The sequence below is a fragment of the Heptranchias perlo genome, chromosome 9 (genome assembly GCF_035084215.1).
Source record: "Heptranchias perlo isolate sHepPer1 chromosome 9, sHepPer1.hap1, whole genome shotgun sequence".
NCBI classification, from domain to species: domain Eukaryota; kingdom Metazoa; phylum Chordata; class Chondrichthyes; order Hexanchiformes; family Hexanchidae; genus Heptranchias; species Heptranchias perlo.
In genome coordinates this window covers 40,451,833-40,471,491 of record NC_090333.1, presented here as the reverse complement: position 1 = coordinate 40,471,491, position 19,659 = coordinate 40,451,833, and the positions used below count along the sequence as shown (strand labels likewise).

General features: G+C 40.7%; 1 protein-coding gene across 2 annotated transcripts in view; it reads right to left on the bottom strand.

The window, feature by feature from the left end:
* Positions 1-18,934, bottom strand: part of trabd2b (TraB domain containing 2B) — a 324,667-nt gene extending 305,733 nt beyond the window's left edge. For both annotated transcript variants that reach the window (XM_067990256.1, XM_067990257.1), the window contains exons 1-2: positions 18,427-18,934; positions 17,381-17,941 (exon numbers count right to left, since the gene is read on the bottom strand). In XM_067990256.1, coding sequence (XP_067846357.1) covers positions 17,381-17,941; positions 18,427-18,549 — 684 coding nt within the window. In that variant the 5' untranslated portion in view covers positions 18,550-18,934. The remainder of the gene's footprint in view (positions 1-17,380; positions 17,942-18,426) is intronic.
* Between the last annotated feature and the right edge of the window lie 725 nt (positions 18,935-19,659).

Here is a 19,659-nt window from a genome sequence, read left to right as displayed (position 1 = left end):
AGTGACAAGGTTTACAGTTCTCATATTTAGAACCTAAATGAGAATTCCGCATGGTTCAGAAAGAGATAAGCTAAGGATATGACACCAAAAATGTGACAGCAAACACTATTTTAAAAGGTTTAACCTCCATTCATTACAAATTACTAACACATGTTTCACAAGGTTACCAGACCTTTATAAACTGGTTATAGCTCTGCATTAAACAGGTTTTTTGCACTCTTCTCAATTAGAGTGGTTTAGTAACTTTATTGCAATAAATGTACATTTATAAAAATATTGCACCTTGCTATCAAACAACTATTGTTTATAATCCAGCTCTGTAAAACAGTTAAGTGCTAGTTTATAATGGACACTTAAAATGAAGTGTTATTGACTGAGCAAATCAGTACAGAAGAAACCTCCAAAGACTAGAAAGTACATTTTATGAAAACACGGTTGTGACTTTCTGTTAAAATCATGCTGCCAAGTCACTGAACCCTAAAGAATTACAGTGATTGTAACAATGTGCTCTTGCATTGTAATTTTTGGGAGCCTTTCTTCCGGTAATAGACTATATTCTGCTGCCGGTCTATATAGAGTATAACTAAGCTCACGCAATTAGATGTGGGGTTTCCAATATCTAATAAATGTCAAAAGAGAGCACATAAAAAGCATTTTTTTAATCAGGCAAGCATAAACCAGAGCATCTGGAAGTTCTTTCAATGGAGAGACACATTCCTTTTTTTAAAAAAAAGCATCTGAACAGCAGACCCAATATTAAAAATTGCTTAAAAACCAACAATTGGCACAATAAGATTGTCAAAATAAATTTCCAGTCAAATTATGAAATTTGACAGCTTGAGACAGCTTCTTAAAATGACTTCATATATCTGCTAAGATGTAAAGTGACTTCTTGTCAAATTATACATTTGAATAGTTTGCCAGCATCATGTAATTAGAATAGTTTGGAGAGATAGTTTGAGTGAAGTTTGCACTAGCTGAAGACGGGGTGCTTGTAGACATTGCTCTTCAATTTTTTTCCTAGAAATAAATCAAGCCCAGGAATAGCCCATGAAAATCTCTCTTCTTTTAACTTAAAAAAACTTTTCAGCCAATCACTGTACTAAAGACTTTTAGTTCAGGAGCAATGTTAGGTTCCTGTTATCTTTCTTCAAAGAAACACTGTGGCCAAATACAAAAGTATAACATTGCCCTTGTTCAAATTGTTGTGTCAAAAGGACATCCTCACCCTCGATCCTGGGCCCGGAAGAGTTGAGGTGCAGAATAAATCCCATATTTAGAGATAGTAAAAGGTCAAAATCAAAAGGAATCATAATTGAGATTATAGCATTTATACTCTGTGAAGTCAGTCACAAGAGAGATCAAGCAACAGTAGAATTACCAGAAATCCCAACATAGCATCAGTTCACAGGAATACTGACAAATGGTATCCATTTTAGACTTTAAACAGTTGATTAAACCATTCGTCAACTCCAAATGAACATAGAAAGCTATAGAACCAGATCACAATCCCCTTCACTCCTACTGTGTAGAAATCTTGATCCAAGCATAATTCCTTAACACAAAATCTTAATTCAAATAAATTACTGCGCAACTATCGCACCACACTAAAATCTGTTTTTTCTAACAAGCTTTACTTTAGTGCCAGCACTAACTATTTAAAATGAATTGGTTAATGGCAAAGTTAAAGTAATACCAATTGGAAAATCTAGGCTCAAATCTAGTCAACCCTGCTAACATTTCATGTAGAAATACAATCAGGCTGTAGAAAACTTAGTTATTTTTGGGAGTCTCTCTCATGGTTTATTTTTCTCCAACTCTGTTCTTTCCTTCCTACTCTCGCTACTGCCTACAATTTAGTTCTCTTCCATCAAACTGTGTCTATTTTTTCTACAGTTTGCCTCCCCATTCCTCTTTAACTCTAATCCCTTGCCTCAGTCTCATTACGTTATCATTCCTCCCCAACGTGCACCTGACAAGTGCATTCCTGATCTGAAATTCCAATGGGTCAAACAACTTCCAATTCATTGGCACTGTACAGAATTGCTGATCAAAGTACAATGGGCTATATTATCCTAGTTTGGTAGAAATAAGTATAAAGCTGGGAGTTCTGTTTTATACTTGCATCTACTTCTTCGCTAAAATTAGCTAACAGAGAAAAATATACCCTAAAGTTTCCATATGAAAACTCAAAACGTTCCTCAATTACTCACTTTTTAAAATTTGTACAGTAAATATGTTTAGTTAATCCATTGTCAATTTTTTCCTACAAACAGCAGCATGTTTTAGAACTTATGCTCATTTTGTACAAAATAGGTTCTTGCTCAGTGTTTGCTGTAGATTTTGTTTAGACAGAATTGCAGAATGAAGGATGGGTTGTGGCACAGACATAAGAATTTGCTATTTTTAACTAGTTTATAATAATCTTGGTCCAACTATAAAATTTACTGGCAAATCAGTTGTGTGTTTACGAGTATTCAGCTGGATCACTCTGTCATTACCAATACCCATCTCGGCGCACAAGCTAGGCCCCAGTTTAAGCAGCCTTGAGTTGGCAGGCTTCCTTCAGTCTTAATAGCACACACCAAGTGAAGGCGGCCGAATTGGTTTGCATGATCCAAAAAGCCTGTTTATTAGCTGCATTGTTTTCAATTTCTTTTTTTTAAGTTTAAGTTTTCTCCCCTTTCCTGGCACCAAGTCATGCCATGGTACACTTACACAAATGCCAGCCATTCTTCATGTGTAAGTCAAGATTGTGAGTTTTGAACCATGAGGAAGGAGCCACATACTGTTCCCACCCGACATCCAGCAGAAGTCATTTGATAGGGATCAAGAGCAGAAGTCCTTGGCTAATTTTTCCCCTTTCTATACCAGCTGCAACCAGATTAGGGATGAGCAATAAATGCTGGCCTTGCCGGCGATGCCCACATCCCATGAACGAATAAAAAACTGTAACACCCCTACTGTCATCCCAGCTGACAGCAGCTAACTCTGCATAGACCATGCATCAATGCTGGGACCTATTTGGTCTGGGTGACTCAGTTCCATGCCAGGTAGCAAATGTTTTGACTGAGTTATTAGGAGAGCCATCAAATTTATTGGCAGGTGCCAAGTGAAGTCAGCTGAGTTGGTCTACAAACAGTCAGTATACTAGCTGTATGATTTCCAGTTTCCTTTGTTTTTCAGTGAGGTGCAAGCTCAGCATCAGGTAAACCTATGTTTAATAGATGCAGAATCAAAGTAAATAGGTTGCTATGTGTGTCTACACAAGACACGGTTCATTCTGGTAGGGAAAATATTTGACAGCAACAGGGCAGAGTATGAGCATTTCCCTGTGCAGACCGAAAGCAGGCTTGTCTTCCATTGAACTACAAACTAATATAATGATTGTACATGTAGGTGGGTGTCTCATTTGAAATACTCTAAAGTACTGTACATCAGGCAATGTAAGGTGTGTCATAATTCTACTGAACCAAGACTCGAGTAAAAGTACTATTTTGAATATGTCAACATGTGCAATGTTGTAAAGTACAGAGTTTGGCTGGCAGAATTTTCCTTACTGTACTGGATTAATATTGATTTTGGCATCTCTCAGTCATTTCCACCCTGGTTATAAAATGCCCATTTTAAACCAGATGTAGAATCTTACCGCAATAGTGGCATGGGCACCAGCAGCTTTTCTAGCCTCCAAATGGCATATGTAATAGTGGCAGGGCTGGCCTTGCAGAAGTTCTTAAGGCAGAGAATTGCTCCGGGACTGTTGGTTGCCACCACTTCTGTTTGGATTTTGTATGAGCCCTGTCTCTATAAGGTTATTTTTCTTTCTCCAGTAAGGAAAAAAAACAGAAAAAAATCTCGATCACAAGCAGTACTTTCGCCCGCAGGGAAATGGTCTGTGAAATCAGAAAAATTGGAAGAAAAATAGCATGGTGATGTTAGACTGAAGCCCTATCTACCTGTTTTGGTGGTTCAAGTGGATGTTAATGATCCTTTAGCACCTTCTGAAGCAGAGCAGCAAAATCTGTCGATGTCCTGATCAATAACACTTCCTCAATAACACCACCAAAACTGGTTAACTGGGCATTGATCTCATTGCCGTTTGTGCAATCTGGCTATGTGTAAAATGGCTGCCTTTTTTGCTTACATAGCAATCACCACATGTCAAAGCAATTCATTGAATGAAGCACTTTGAAATGTTTCTGAGATGTGATAAGGTGCATACATAAATGTAATTCTGTTTCTCTGTCTTTCAGCTCTCTTCACTGCCCTCTCACTGCCCGTGTGGTTTTTAATGATTGAAAACAGCTGATATGCTAATCAGTTCTTTTCAATAGTAAAATGTGAATAATGGTACACAGGCTGCTCGAGTTTGTTTTAACTTTGAAAACACAAGTGTATTTTGCCAGTGTTTTCTACCTGCTGCTTTGTATCCTGTTTGAGAGCACTTCTTCTATGTGCTTTTTAATATGTGGTTGGCTAAAAGCCCTTCTTCTTACAATGATCATAAATGTGACTTTGTTGTTCTAACTGAAGACTATCAGGTGGCTGAGCATTTGAAAGAAAGGCCACAAAACACTTAACGTGTCCATTTTTGAAAAGGACTCCAGTGTAATGCTGACCAGCAATACGCAATCCCAGGCAAAACCCACTTCACTTTAGAAAGTCATGGGCAGGTTGATTTTAAGACACAGAAACCATATATCATAGAACGAAGACAGATATCCACAACTACGTCTTCTCCTCACTTAATATCCTGCTCCTACTGCTGTTTATTATACTGTTGTCAGTTAATGTCTCCCCCACAAAAAAGACACACACTACCCATCAAATTTTACTTAATATGAGTCATCAGGAAAATACATTGTATATAATCTGTGGTATATCAAATTAGGTAAACTAATACATATCCTCTTCTTGGCATCACAAGGTACTAGTATCAGTACATGGATCTCGTCATGCATCAAGGATGTAAAGCACGCTAATGATGGCATAAAAAAGTAGCACCTAAAATGCTCTGCAAACAACAGTACAAATCAAAACCACAGATCATAGGGGTGGGGGGGGGTTTGGAGTTCAAGCCTGAAATCTAATCTGAAGGGTCAGATGATGGTTATAAACTTTGGAATGTCCTGCGAAGCTCTTCATTAAGTTACAAATCATACTCCATGGTATCTATTATTTGTCACATATATCAATTAAAATTGTGTTCATCACAAAAAAAAATTAGAACAAAAATATTAAGGAATTGGCAAATATGTGGAATATCTGTAAAATAACACTCTACCAGCTAATATTCCTCAGGCTTCATTTATCACTTGAGCTAACACTTTCTTTCCTATGTGATTTCAGTTAGTCACAGATATGAGAGAGAGAGATGCACTAAAAATGTTAAAAGTTCATTATTGAGTATTTTACCAGTTCTCTTAAATACTGCACATATTTGTCTCATTCTTTTCTAGGTCAAACTTCCTTTTCAAACGTGTTAGTTGGATAAGAAAGGTATATATATTTTTGCCAATAGCCCTCAGGTGTTCATGGCAACAGCTCTATCAGACTGGATCATTTTGTAGCCAAACCACTGGAGCTAATAAAAAAAATTCAAAGAGCCCTCAAACTTCATTCAGGAAGCTGGCAAGAATCAGTCTTCCTGTCAGGCTGTTAAAGCCACAAACTAACCCATGAGCCCAAACAGTCACACCCACTTGCCGAAATGGGTACAATTTACTAATCGTTCCTCTTTTTAAATTAAATTGGAGCTTTACTTCACATTTATTTGAGTGATGCCACAGGGGACCACTGGTTGGAGTTAATGCGAATCTCCACACCAAAACCACATCAGATTCTAAATGCAGCACGACATGGCAGGTTAGTGAATTTGCTGACTGTCAAGAATGAAAAATACTCACACATGGCTTTAATTTGCCAAGTGTTTACAGCCGTCACTCACTGAGTGCTAGGATACCAACCTGCAAACAAACTCTTAACGAGGTTCCAGTGAAATAGAAGATTTAATGTTACATGTCTGAACTAAAAGAACGCCAATCATTTGGATCCATTCTGGAACCAACCCAGGAGAGAAATTTACATTCCTTGGATCAGTCACGGTTCTGGAACTTCTTCCTTTGTTCCCAAGTGTTCTTAACGGAAGACTTCCAGGAACAGGAAAAGGTTCATCACTTTCAAAAGACCAACGCCACCTACCTACCTTATTCCTCAATCCCTTTCTTTCCAGAAATGCATGTGATTGCCTCTTGAACCCAATTATAGTGCCACCTTCAGCGGCCCTACCTTTGCATCCTTCACCAAAAGTTAGCGTGATGTTATTTTTTACAGAGAAAAATCAATAATTATCTATCATTGGCATTAAACTCAGTGATTCAAATGAAACTATTGGCAGCCTTGAAATTTTATGTAGTGTTAGTAAAACTAACCTAGGAGGCAGTATAGGGGGAAATTTTAATATTGGTGCTATCACAACTTAACATCCCACAAAATTTTACATTTCCAATACATTGAAAAATGTTTACAGAAATGCAATGCAGCAGGATATACCAGAGGACATGATGCAGAAGAGTTTGGAAGATCTTTTTGATTACGTCTCTGTAAAATGCCTTGGGGCATTTTTCAACATTAAAGGTGCTATATAAATGTAAGCTGTTGATGTTGAAATGTTGGACTGCAAATGTGACAAAACCTACCTCTGCAATAAAATAATATTCATTGAACAAGAACAAAAGAAATGGATGAACGGGGATTGCAAACAGAGTTTGTGAGGCTTTCCTGATGGCTCAGTGGATAAATATACCCTGTGATGTGACAGATTTGTCCCTGTGCAGTGGATTCACTGCAACTAACCTGTGTCTCTGGATTAGGGAGGAGAAAAAAAATTGGTCAGAGTTCCTACTTCTGAATATTGGGTGAAGACAGGGTTGGACATAGCAGTGATGTCTCAGTGGTCAAAATAAATCAGCCAATTATGGCTAAGCAGGGCCACATGTGAAGAATCGGCATGGAGTCAGCTTCTAGGGGGCTATCAATACTTGTGCAGTCATATTGTCATATCCCACCATCAGAAAACAAAGGACAATGGGAAAAAATTCTACTCATTTAACTGAAATGCCTTTAAGCATTGTATTTATGCACATTTATTATCTGTGCTTGCAGTCCAAGAATTTCTGGTTGCTAGTTGCTCATCATTTCTGTTCTAATAAACTGCAATTAAAATCAACAATTTATTTGCTGCAATAGAAATTACACTGACAACACTCAGTTCTCATGAGGTATCCTCAGTAGCCTGACCGAAAGAAACTGCAGGGTTTCAAGTTAATTTTCTTTTCTCTTTTTCTGATCAGCTCTTAGCAGGAAACAATAAAGATTCCTCCTCATCAATATCTGTACACAAATAGAGCTTCTTGCTATTAACGTACCAGTCAACCAAGTCATTGAGAATCCAGCCAGATGATCAAGAACACAAAATCACTCTATATGCAAATAATATACTATCATACACATTCAACCCACTAGTATTCCCAGGTACTAGGAATGGTATCAAGCAATATGACTCTCAGCCAACCTCTAAGATCGAGAGCCATAGCACTTGGTCCACTCCTCCCTCCTTCCAGATATTAAAGATTTTCCTAGTGGAAATGATCTTATAAAGATATAGAGATATTTGCTATTCCTTCTGCATTCCATTTGAACTATCTGCTATTATATCCCTCCAGCTCAGCCCTCACTCTAGAGGGATGTAGATTCAATAATTGTCAAATCCAAAAGATTGTAATACCTCTCTTAAAACTGGATGAGGGATTTGTTTGATTGTATGATACATCACAATGTCAATTTCACCTTGAAGTTTGGGATTTTTATAGAAACCTCCAATTATGTCACTTTCTAACAACTCCGGGAATCATGTAAAATGTTACTAGGCTACAGGCAATGCTGGAATCCTTTTTGATCTGGGTTCCCTCAGGGGAGAAATGAATCTCTACTTTTATGTTACTTTTCTATTAGACGATAAGTTCCAGTCACATTAAAGAGCTGTGGGGCAGGGTGCTGGTGATTTGCCCAGATCCAGATCCATAAAAAATAACCCAGTCAGTCAGAGCATTAATATACTCCCATGGGATAAATCTGTCTAAGTGCCTTTAAATCTGGACTGTCTTCTTGGGTACTGCAAAACATTCCCAACATAGGTAAGAGTGGAACAGCCTCCTTCCCAAGTACACACAGCACCCAAAATTAGAGTTGGCTCTGTTTCTGTGTCTTCATTCCTCCATTCTTTTTCTCTTCACCGTCCTGACCTACTTCCCCCTTCCCACACCATGTACTTTAGGCTGCTTCTAATTGCATCATCAATATCTCTGGTATACCACAAATTTCATGCTGAATTTATGCCCATAGCGCTATAAATTTGATGCAAAAAAGTAGCACACAGCAAGCCACACAGCGATTCAACTGTCTCCACCCAAACCCGGAGTTGGTGGAGTGCCCAGTGTAACCGCAGGAGTCAACATAATACCACAGAATACTCCATGACATCACAACATACATTGAAACTATCGTGGTGATGTCGGAATGGTCACAGTCCTCTTCGGAAATTAACCCTTCCGTGAGTAGGTATTGTGTGTGCACAGCCATGTGGTCTTGCCCTTCCTATTTTGACTCTCTCCATATATCAGGCAGTATGTACTTTACTCTATTCAAATATGAGGAATTCAGCTCTGTAGTCTAACAATCTAGAAATCAGGAAATTACTAGATCTGATGAAGCAGCTTGCTGACACAGCCTGCGAGACTACACCTTGCTGAGATCAGACTTTTCAACTTCTGGATCAAATATCATGGTATTCAGCAGTGACCAAGTACTGCTGTGTATTTCAGCCAGCGCTGAATTCTAAAATGATTAACTGTTCTGCATCAGTATCTGGGTCTGAAGGGACATTAATCCAAATAGTGCTCCATGCTGACAGAACCCAAGGCTGACAATTGCTAAGCGGTTTTCTGGCAACTTCTACATCCAAATACATAAAAGTAACAGGTTAGGTTTTAGCTGATTGGGCATTTTTTAATTGTTTTATTCCAAAATGTTCTTCTTTCCTTTCCTGAAGGCAGTTGCTGAGGTCTGGTTCCACAGGCATGGTCAGTCTCTTCATCTGAGAGCTTAGACAAGTGTCTGCAGACTATTCAACTGCGGGGCATCACTGCCAACACTTGATATTGTCTTCACCCAACATCCACACATGCACGCCTTCCAGCAGGATCACTTGGGGTGAAATTGGACTTGGGCGGGGATGCAAAATGGGCAGAATCACTTTTGTCACCGGTCATACGACACACCCAATATTCAGGTCAATTGAGGGCGTATAACGGGGGACCAATGCAATACCGCCTGTTTTGCATCTCCACCGAAGTCCAATTTCACCCCGACTGAGTTGCAATCAGTGGTAGAATTCTCCCCTCCCTAGCCCATTGATGCTGAGGCTAACAGTAGCAGTCTACTGCCACTCAAGCACAAACCATCAAAGTCATTGCCAGCCAAGAATCAAACCTTCAACCTTCCTGGAATGCATAGCTCAATTCTACAGTGCATTTAGAAGCTGAGCCCCTCATTTATTTGTACCCCTTCTCCCCACCCCAAGTGACTTAAATGTTAAAAAATAAACAGTCAATAGTATTGTAAATGCAAAGTATGTCAAAAGCTTCCCAATACCTCAGTGGACAAACTCCACGTGGTGCGGTACTGAGCCACAAAGGCCAGGGGAAAGATTTGTATTTTCTCTTTACAGATGCTGACTACTCTGATGTGTATTATTGTCTTTGTTTTTATTATTAGAAAATGCTATCTTGTAAGCTACTGCCACTTTGATAAATGTAAGGAATCTTACAACACCAGGTTATAGTCCAACTTTGATAAAGTAGAGGAGGGTGTGATGCTGCAAATAAGGATGAGATGTCACCACATTAACAGTCTGCTCTTGAGCTATTATTTGACATTTTTATCGGAGCAGAGAGAAAGCCTGTACACCTAAAGTGTAAAACTTTACACTACCCTACATTCAAGTATTGGCATCTAATATAGCAGCTCTGCAGCTGAGCTTTCAACTTGGCTCCAAAAGTCCCCACTGAGGTGATAATGCTCTAACTTCCAAAGGATACTTCTCTTCATCAGCGACAATTCATACAAATTGCATCAGAAAGTCTCAACTCAAACTTTACAAATAAGCTCCTGGTCAAAAGCAATTACTGCAGTAGCACAGCTCTATCAGCAGCCAGCAATGTCGCTAACAGGACCGGTAATACGTTTCCATCAAACAAATTAAATACAAATGTAAAGAATCTTACAACACCAGGTTATAGTCCAACAGTTTTATTTGAAAATCACAAGCTTTCGGAGGCTTTCTCCTTCGTCAGGTGAATGTTGAGATTCGTTGAAAATTACCGCATATATAGTCAGAGAACAATGCCTGGTGACTATATATGCGGTAATTTTCAACGAATCTCGACACTCACCTGACGAAGGAGAAAGCCTCCGAAAGCGTGTGATTTTCAAATAAAACTGTTGGACTATAACCTGGTGTTGTAAGATTCCTTACATGTGTACATCCCAGTCCATCACCGGCATCTCCACATCAAATTAAATACAGTGACATATAGGGCAGCGCATCAAGCCCAGGATCTAACCCCCAACCCCACTCCACCCTCCTCCTCACCCTATGAAACATGGTACAATCTGAGCAGTAATATCACCAGGAATGTGCCTTACTGAGTGTGACATTTAAAGTAACATTGCTAAACTTCATACATTTCAAAAAATATTGTGCTGAAAATTTGAGGTTGTTAAACATGACTGTACCTGTTTTACACGGACAAACATGAGTCACATAATTTAAGTTCAACTTTGGATATTTTCACTGAGATCATAGGAATATCCTTAAAACTTTGGAATGCCCTGAGGATGTGATAGGCACTATATAAATGCAAGTTCTTTCTTTAAAGAATCTCGGCAGGCCATTTGACGTGGGGAAGTGATCACATGAGAGCACAATCTTGGCCATACAAACATACTTTACAGCAGGAGTCATTGGATAGCAATCAGGAGCAGTATAGCTGGCTGATTTTTTTTTCCTTTAGCCATAGGGTGCTATTGCTAATGTAGCACTTCTACCATTGCCTTCACTGAGATCTGCCAGCTCAACACAGGCCCAGCATTTCCAACATTTACAATTTTGTTAGCGATTTATTGATTTTGCACAAATGTTTTAATATGCACAATTCATCAATGCTTCATCAATGACCTTCCCTCCATCATAAGGTCAGAAATGGGAATGTCCGCTGATGATTGCACAGTGTTCAGTTCCATTCACAATCCCTCAGATAATGAAACAGTCCGAGCCCGCATGCAGCAAGATCTGGACAACATCCAGGCATGGGCTGATAAGTGGCAAGTAACATTCGCACCAGACAAGTGCCAGGCAATGACCATCTCCAACAAGAGAGAGTCTAACCACCTCCCCTTGACATTCAACGGCATTACCATCGCTGAATCCCCCACCATCAACATCCTGGGGGTCACCATTGACCAGAAACTTAACTGGACCAGCCATATAAATACTGTGGCTACAAGAGCAGGTCAGACAGTTGGGTATTCTGCGGCGAGTGACTCACCTCTTGACTCCCCAAAGCCTTTCCACCATATACAAGACACAAATCAGGAGTGTGATGGAATACTCTCCACTTGCCTGGATGAGTGCAGCTCCAACAACACTCAAGAAATTCAACGCCATCCAGGACAAAGCAGCGCGCTTGATTGGCACCCCATCCACCACCCTAAACGCTCACTCCCTTCACCACCGGCGCACCGTGGCTGCAATGTGTACCATCTACAGGATGTATTGCAGCAACTCGCCAAGGCTTCTTCGACAGCGCCTCCCAAACCCACGACCTCTACCACCTAAAAGGACAAGGGCAGCAGGCACATGGGAACACCACCACCTGCACGTTCCCCTCCAAGTCACACACCATCCCGACTTGGAAATATATCGCCGTTCCTTCATCGTCGCTGGGTCAAAATCCTGGAACTCCATTCCTAACAGCACTGTGGGAGAACCTTCACCACACGGACTGCAGCGGTTCAAGAAGGCGGCTCACCACCATTTTCTCAAGGGCAATTGGGGATGGGCAATAAATGCTGGCCTCACCAGCGACGCCCTCATCCCATGAACGAATGAAAAAAAAATTCACTGAAGAGAGAGTGGGAGTGAGACAGAGTGACAATCCCTCCCCCCACACCTTTCTATCTCCATGAATTTTCTCTCTCTCTCTACCATTATACCTGTAAATTGCACGCATTAAAACAATCGTGCAAAATCAATAAATAATTAATAAAATCATGAATTGAGTGTAAGCCACAGACCAGGCACCAAACTTGGGAGCCCCCTGCCCTGTATAGCTCAGTGTGCACAAATTAAACAATGTACTTGCCAATAGAGCATTGATACATATCTGCAAAGCACATTGGGACATTTTTCTATGTTAGAGGCGCTAAATAAATGCAAGTTGTTGATGGTGGTGACAGATATTTTAAAATCTTATATTTTATACCATATTTTAAGTCCTTCATTTCCAGTATACTCCCTTCTAGAATATGATGGATTTCTGTTTCACAGTTGCAAATGCCAAGTACATCACACGAATTAAAGCTGCTATTCCCCCACAGCCTTTTTATAAAAATCTGTTTGTATCCTTTGTATGTACATCAATGTCCTTTGCACTGATACCATACCCATGTGCCTGATTTAACACAGGCATCTGTGTCTGTATTGCTTCCCTCCTCTGTAAATGCACAGGCTCCTCTGATTACCTGCAAACCCTTTAAGTTTACATCCTGCCAACCTCTAGCCATTCACTGGTGATGCTCCGCGTGGTCTCATTAATTAACTATGAGCACATCATTATATCAATACACCTCCTTCATCCTTCTCCTGTTGCTAAGACAATCACATCATTCTACATCCAGGAGAGCTTGGGCTTCCTGCCTTTGCAGGAGGTGGAGTAAGAGAGCAAACAAGCAGGAGAGCTGGGTTGTCATTATCAGTTAAGAACAATGTAAAGAGCAGCAGGTGAGAGCTGGGAACATCCCTGCAAGAATTGCAACAGGTTTGCAAAACACAATCAAAATAAAAGACACAGACATAAAATTACACGATGACAGTTCATTAAAACGAAGTTTTAAAAAATCCATCAGATTTACAAGATAAAAGAGAACGACACCAAATCCTTGTTTTCTTATTGAAAGGCATATCCATTAGGTCAATTCTGCTTCTGCATATTAAGTGGAAATGAATTATTCCTTCCATCACAAACCAAATCAGGTCCCAGTCAAACACTAAGCAACAGTTTTCATGAGATTGCTACATTTATCTTGTACCTTGTGTAGGTTATTTTTGTTTCTTTCCAGTTTATATCTGTTTGTTAATAGTCATTTGATCAACCTGGACATAAAAACCCACAACACCCAGACTTTGATAAACTATAGCTGCCACTTTCCCCAAGTCAGCATTTGTTTAATATATTCAAAGCCAAAGTCTACAACCACCTAATCAAACAGCCTTGGTATATTGAACAATAGGGCAGAGACACTTATACAGCTTTAACATAGTTGTACTGTCTACTCCAATTAATTCAGTCATTTTTCTCTGCCAAAACATTTGAATTATCCAATATTTTGAATTACCCCACAATTTAAAACAGCACAAAACATTCAAATTAACAGATAATTCAAATAAAGTGACCTTCAGTTAATAACTCCAATGAATTTGTTTAAAAATTTAGAGACAAAAGTAATTTAAGTAACACCAAATATTAGTATTAAATATCATGTTACTGCAACAACCTTACTGAGTTAAGTATCAGGCATTGATAGGAGTACCACTTGATTATAATTTCTCAGCAATAAGGAAAGTAGAAAATAACCTTTTAATCAGAAGAAGGAAGCACTTATCAATCCAGAGGAAAACCTTGGAGGCGATAGGTTTCTTGGGCAACCCTCCCATTCCCACCTGTACTCACATGAGTCTCTTCCCCACCACCCCCCCCCACACCTCACCCAAACCTCCCTGATGGTGCGGACTCCCTTGCTCGGATACAACAGTCAAGTAGAAGACAGCAGTAACCCTTGATACCTCACCCAAGGGAACATAGGAACAAGAGTAGGCCATTCAGCCCCTCGTGCCTGCTCCGCCATTTAATAAGATCATGACTGATCTGTGATCTAACTCCATATACCTGCCTTTGGCCCATATCCCTTAATACCTTTGGTTGCCAAAAAGCTATCTCACATTTAAATTTAGCAATTGAGCTAGCATCAATTGCCGTTTGCGGAAGAGAGTTCCAAACTTCTACCACCCTTTGTGTGTAGAAATGTTTTCTAATCTCACTCCTGAAAGGTCTGGCTCTAATTTTTAGACTGTGCCCCCTACTCCTAGAATCCCCAACCAGTGGAAATAGTTTCTCTCTATCCACCCTATCCGTTCCCCTTAATATCTTATAAACTTCGATCAGATCATCCCTTAACCTTCTTAACTCTGGAGAATACAACCCCAATTTGTGTAATCTCTCCTTGTAACTTAATCCTTGAAGTCCGGGTATCAATCTAGTAAACCTACGCTACACTCCCTCCAAGGCCAATATGTCCTTCCAAAGGTGCGGTGCCCAGAACTGCTCACAGTACTCCAGGTGTGGTCTAACCAGGGTTTTGTATAGCTGCAGCATAACATCTGCCCCCTTGTACTCTAGTCCTCTAGATATAAAGGCCAGCATTCCATTTGCCTTCTTGATTATTTTCTGCACCTGTTCATGACACTTCAATGATCTATGTACCTGAACCCCTAAGTCCCTTTGGACATCCACTGTTTTTAACTTTTACCATTTAGAAAGTACCCTGTTCTATCATTTTTTGATCCAAAGTGGATGACGTCACATTTGGCTACATTGAATTCCATCTGCCACAGTTTTGCCCATTCACCTAATCTATCAATATCCCTTTGTAATTTTATGTTTTCATCTACACTGCTTACAATGCCAACAATCTTTGTGTCATCGGCAAACTTAGATATGAGACTTTCTATGCCTTCATCTAAGTCGTTAATAAATATTGTGAATAATTGCGGCCCCAAAACAGATCCCTGTGAGTCTCCACTAGTCACATCCTGCCAATGTGAATACTTACCCATTATCCCTACTCTCTGTCGCCTTTCGCTCAGCCAATTTCCTAACCAAGTCTGTACTTTTCCCTCGATTCCATGGGCTTCTATCTTAGCTAATAGTCTCTTATGTGGGACCTTATCAAATGCCTTCCGGAAGTCCATATAAATAACATCCATTGACATTCCCCTGTCCACTACTTTAGTCACCTCTTCAAAAAGTTCAATCAGGTTTGTCAGGCACAACCTACCTTTCACAAATCCATGCTGGCTCTCCCTGATTAACTGAAAATTCTCAAAGTGTTCAGTCATCCTATCCTTAATTATAGACTCCAGCAATTTCCCCACAACAGATATTAGGCGAACTGGTCTATAATTCCCCAGTTTCCCTCTCTCTCCTTTCTTAAAAAGTGGAGTGACGTGCAATTTTCCAATCTAGAGGGACAGTTCCTGAATCTAGAGAACTTTGAAAGATTATAGTTAGGGCATCTGCAATGTGCTCACCTACTTCCTTTAAAACCCTGGGATGGAAACCATCTGGTCCTGGGGATTTGTCACTCTTTAGTGCTATTATTTTCTTCATTACTGTTGCTTTACTTATGTTAATATTATTGAGTCCCTGTCCCCGATTCAATATTAGTTTTCTTGGGATTTCTGGCATGCTATCCTCTTTTTCTACTGTTAATACTGACGCAAAGTAATTATTCAACATGACTGCCATTTCCCCATTGTCAATGACAATATTCCCACTTTCAGTTTTTAAGGGGCCAACACTGCTCCTGACCACCCTCTTTGTCCTAATATAACTATAAAAGTTCTTCGTATTGGTTTTGATATCCCTTGCAAGTTTCTTTTCATACTCTCTTTTTGTAGCTCTTACTATCTGTTTTGTGACCCTTTGTTGATCTTTTATTCATGGCATCACGGTTGAGCTCAATCTTGCCCTTACCCAACATCCACACAAGGGCACACTATGACCAGTTGTAACGTCCTTACCACTGGCTCAGCACAGCCTGGGGATCGAATTTTGGATCTTCCTGGTCTTTATTGCTCAATCAAAGACTCTAAACCACATAGAAACATTCTTCATTTTTTTTCTACTTTTATTTTAAAGAATTAAAAACAAATCAACAACTACAAAACGGCAAAGAAAACAAGAGCAATGGCTCCCCACCTTCACGTACTTTGTGAGTGCCCTTAAGACAGTTTGCGAAATTTATGTCAGTTTTTTTTAAGTGGTTGGGGAGGGGAAATGGATCTAACAAAATGCCCATAATAATTCTGAACCGAAAAGTTGCAACTATTGCAAAGTAATTAGGAGGTGTTGATATGAAGTGTTTGCTGAACTGAAAGCCTTCCTCTCAGATTAGAGCATTAATCTTCTCACCGGAATTGAAGTCATTTTATGAAGCCTTGAAACGAATTCTCTCCAAGATCATATCCATTCATCTAACCTACTACGGAATTCAAGGCAACACAGTTTAATGAGATTTTTCTGTTTCTTTATCTTTCCAGAAAGTTGAAGATTTAGTTATGTAAAACATCGTGCTACATGGGGCACATCTGATAAAATCCTTAACTATTTAACCCGGGGACTACTGAAAACCAGCGAGCTCCCTTCTCAATTAGTAGATAAACTGTAATGGTTTAATAGACCGTTTCGGGATGGTTCACGTCCAGGCTCGTTATTGGCGAACCAGAACAAGAGCGAATTTCGCCTTAAACTGAAAACCTGCAGTTTACCCAGCGATGTAAAAACACAGCATCACTTGGTTGACAGCGAAATGAAGATTCATGACATTCCGGTGGAACTTTAAAACCACTTTTAGCAGACAATGAAATGCGTACAGGAGTGCGTTCGGGTTTCTGTGAACGAAACATTAACAGCTCGGGACATGAAAGAAGTTGGCGGTGACCTCGACAGATTTTTACCCCAAACTTTTCTTTTTGCACCTCAAGAGTTGGCGATCATGACTTTTCCACCCATAACCCGCCTGAAATATCACAGCAATGTAGCATCTGCAAGCTGCACTTTATCTCAATTAAACCCCCGTTAGTATTCCACTCTTATTTAGCTGAACCTACACACATCGCATTTATCTGCAGTCTTTAGTGCTCCATTTAACAACACGCCAAGTTTTTTGGAAAGTGATGCTCTGGCCTTGCGCCCCCTCTTACCTGGGAGAAATTGAGCCCATTGAGTGGGTGGCACTGCTCCTCGACTCGCTCCACCGCCCCGGTCCTTTTCTTCATCCTCTCGGCCTCCTGAGCTAGATAGAGGTCGAGCACTGGGACCCCTCTGGATCTGATGTCAGCCTCGGTCAGCGAGTTGACCATCAGCATCACCCACACCGGCCTCTTCCTCTCCCAGTTGCCGGCGATGGCATTGAACAGGTAATCCGCGTACAATCCCTTGCCCCTCTGGTCCGGGGTCATCCACAGAGGCATCATCACCTTCACGTACTCTAGGTGCCTCTTCAGCCTCCTGTACAGGTCTCTCGGGAGGACATCCTGAAGGTTCTCCCCATGGGGCAGCATCTGACAGCTGGTGAGGGCTGAGATGGTGTAAGGGTCGGTCAGGTCCAGTTCGAAGTACACGCTGTTACTGTGCTGGAAAGCCCTTTTACAGTTATCGGCCACGAAATCCCAAACTCTGGTGTAAGGGACGTGAATGGTCCCAAATAAATAAGCGGGAGGCTCTCGTCGGATCGTCCAGAGGAACGAGTTCATTTCCCTTTGCTGCAATTTCGTAAGATGGAGAAAAAAGAACATAATTTAAATGTCAATTCACATTTTAGGAAACACAACTTTTAAAAAAGCAAAAAAAAAAGGTTTTCGATATCCTGACAAACAACTTAAGGTGCACACTGAAAGTTTTTACATGTCCAAATAAAGCGGAAGAGCAGTCTACATTCTCCAGAATGATACAATGAAAAACAAAAGTAATAAAGCCTGGGCAAAGTAAGGTGAGTTGTGCAGAGTGACCGAGTTAGCAGGAGACCGCTGGTGGTCCGAGAGGAAGTCAAATCGATCAACTTTTCTTTAAAACCGAATCGAACTGCTCTCGGGTGATGAGTTTCAGCATTTCCCAGAACTTCAGCCAAAGTGCATCCTGCAAATCTTCAGCAGCAAAAAGATGTGTGTCGGAAAGATATTGGGGAACTGGGTTTGTAAAGCAAAAGTTGGAGAAGTGACATGAAGCAAAAAATCAAAAAGTAACTCACCGACTTGGGAAGTTCACATTGTCCCGTGTCTCGGAGATTATTCTCCTTGGAGGTTACGCTTTGTACAACTATACTCACAACAACCCACAGCAGCCCGGCGTTAGCCTGCATCGTGCCTTCCATCCAACTTTTTGTTATATATTTAGATATATGTTTCTCAAGTCTGGAGCGGGTAAAATCTGCAGAAAGTGCGGCGAGTGGGATCGCAAGATCATAAAGCTCCTTGATCTGGGATGATGTGATCACCGTATCGAAGCTGAACGCCACAAGCCGCCATGCTGCCCCAGGAGCATGGGCGATCCTCCGCCAGAAAGTTCTCTTTTATTGAGTGAGGTGATCGTGATGGAAAAGTGAAGGTTTTTTAAAAGCATCTCCTCCGGGCCCTCCCCGCGCTCGCACATGAGATGCTGGGCTCAGCTGCTAAGCTTTTGCTGCCTCTTATTTGAACAAGCAGAGGAAGGCGGGTACTGCTCAGCATGTCAGCATGTCACTTCAGTGGCTAACACTCTGCTCTCACAACTTTTAACTGCACGGGAGAGGGGGGAAAAAAACTTTTCCAGGTGTCCTTCTAGCAGCAGCCCGAAGGTGGCGCCACACACGCGAAACATCAAAAGCCAGGATCTGGTGTCGGTGAACGGGTCCCTTCGTTCTAAAGGCTGTCCCTGTCCTTATGGTTAAGCAGAAGGTTTCTGAAAAATAGATTACAGATGTGCCCCCTAATGTCATAATCTTCCATTGATACGTTTTCATAATGTAAATAGATGATCGGAGGAGGGTGAAATGCAAGGATATATCACATAGCTGCTGAGGTAGTTTAAGATTAGTAGAATCAAGTGAATCCCAAATCTGAGGGTATTTTTCACTTACGCATGAAATTGCAACATAGAAATAGTCTGTTCAGCCCAACCCTCCATGTTGGTGTTTATCCTCCACATCAGCAGCAGTCCTAATCCCCTGTGCCAGCCCTGTTCCTATATCCTTTTATCCCCTTTCCTTCAACCACCTATCCAACCTATTCTTAAATGTTGACATGGTCTTTGCTTCAATCGCTAACTCCAGTAGTGCATTCCACAACCTCACAGCCTGTGTAAAAAAGTTTCTCCTGCTCTCTGTCCTAAACCCCTTACATTTAATCTTATATCTATGTCCCCACATTCTAGACCCTCAACCTCTGGAAATAGTCTGTTTCCAGCTACACTGTCCTATCGCTTCATGCTTTTAAACACCTCTATC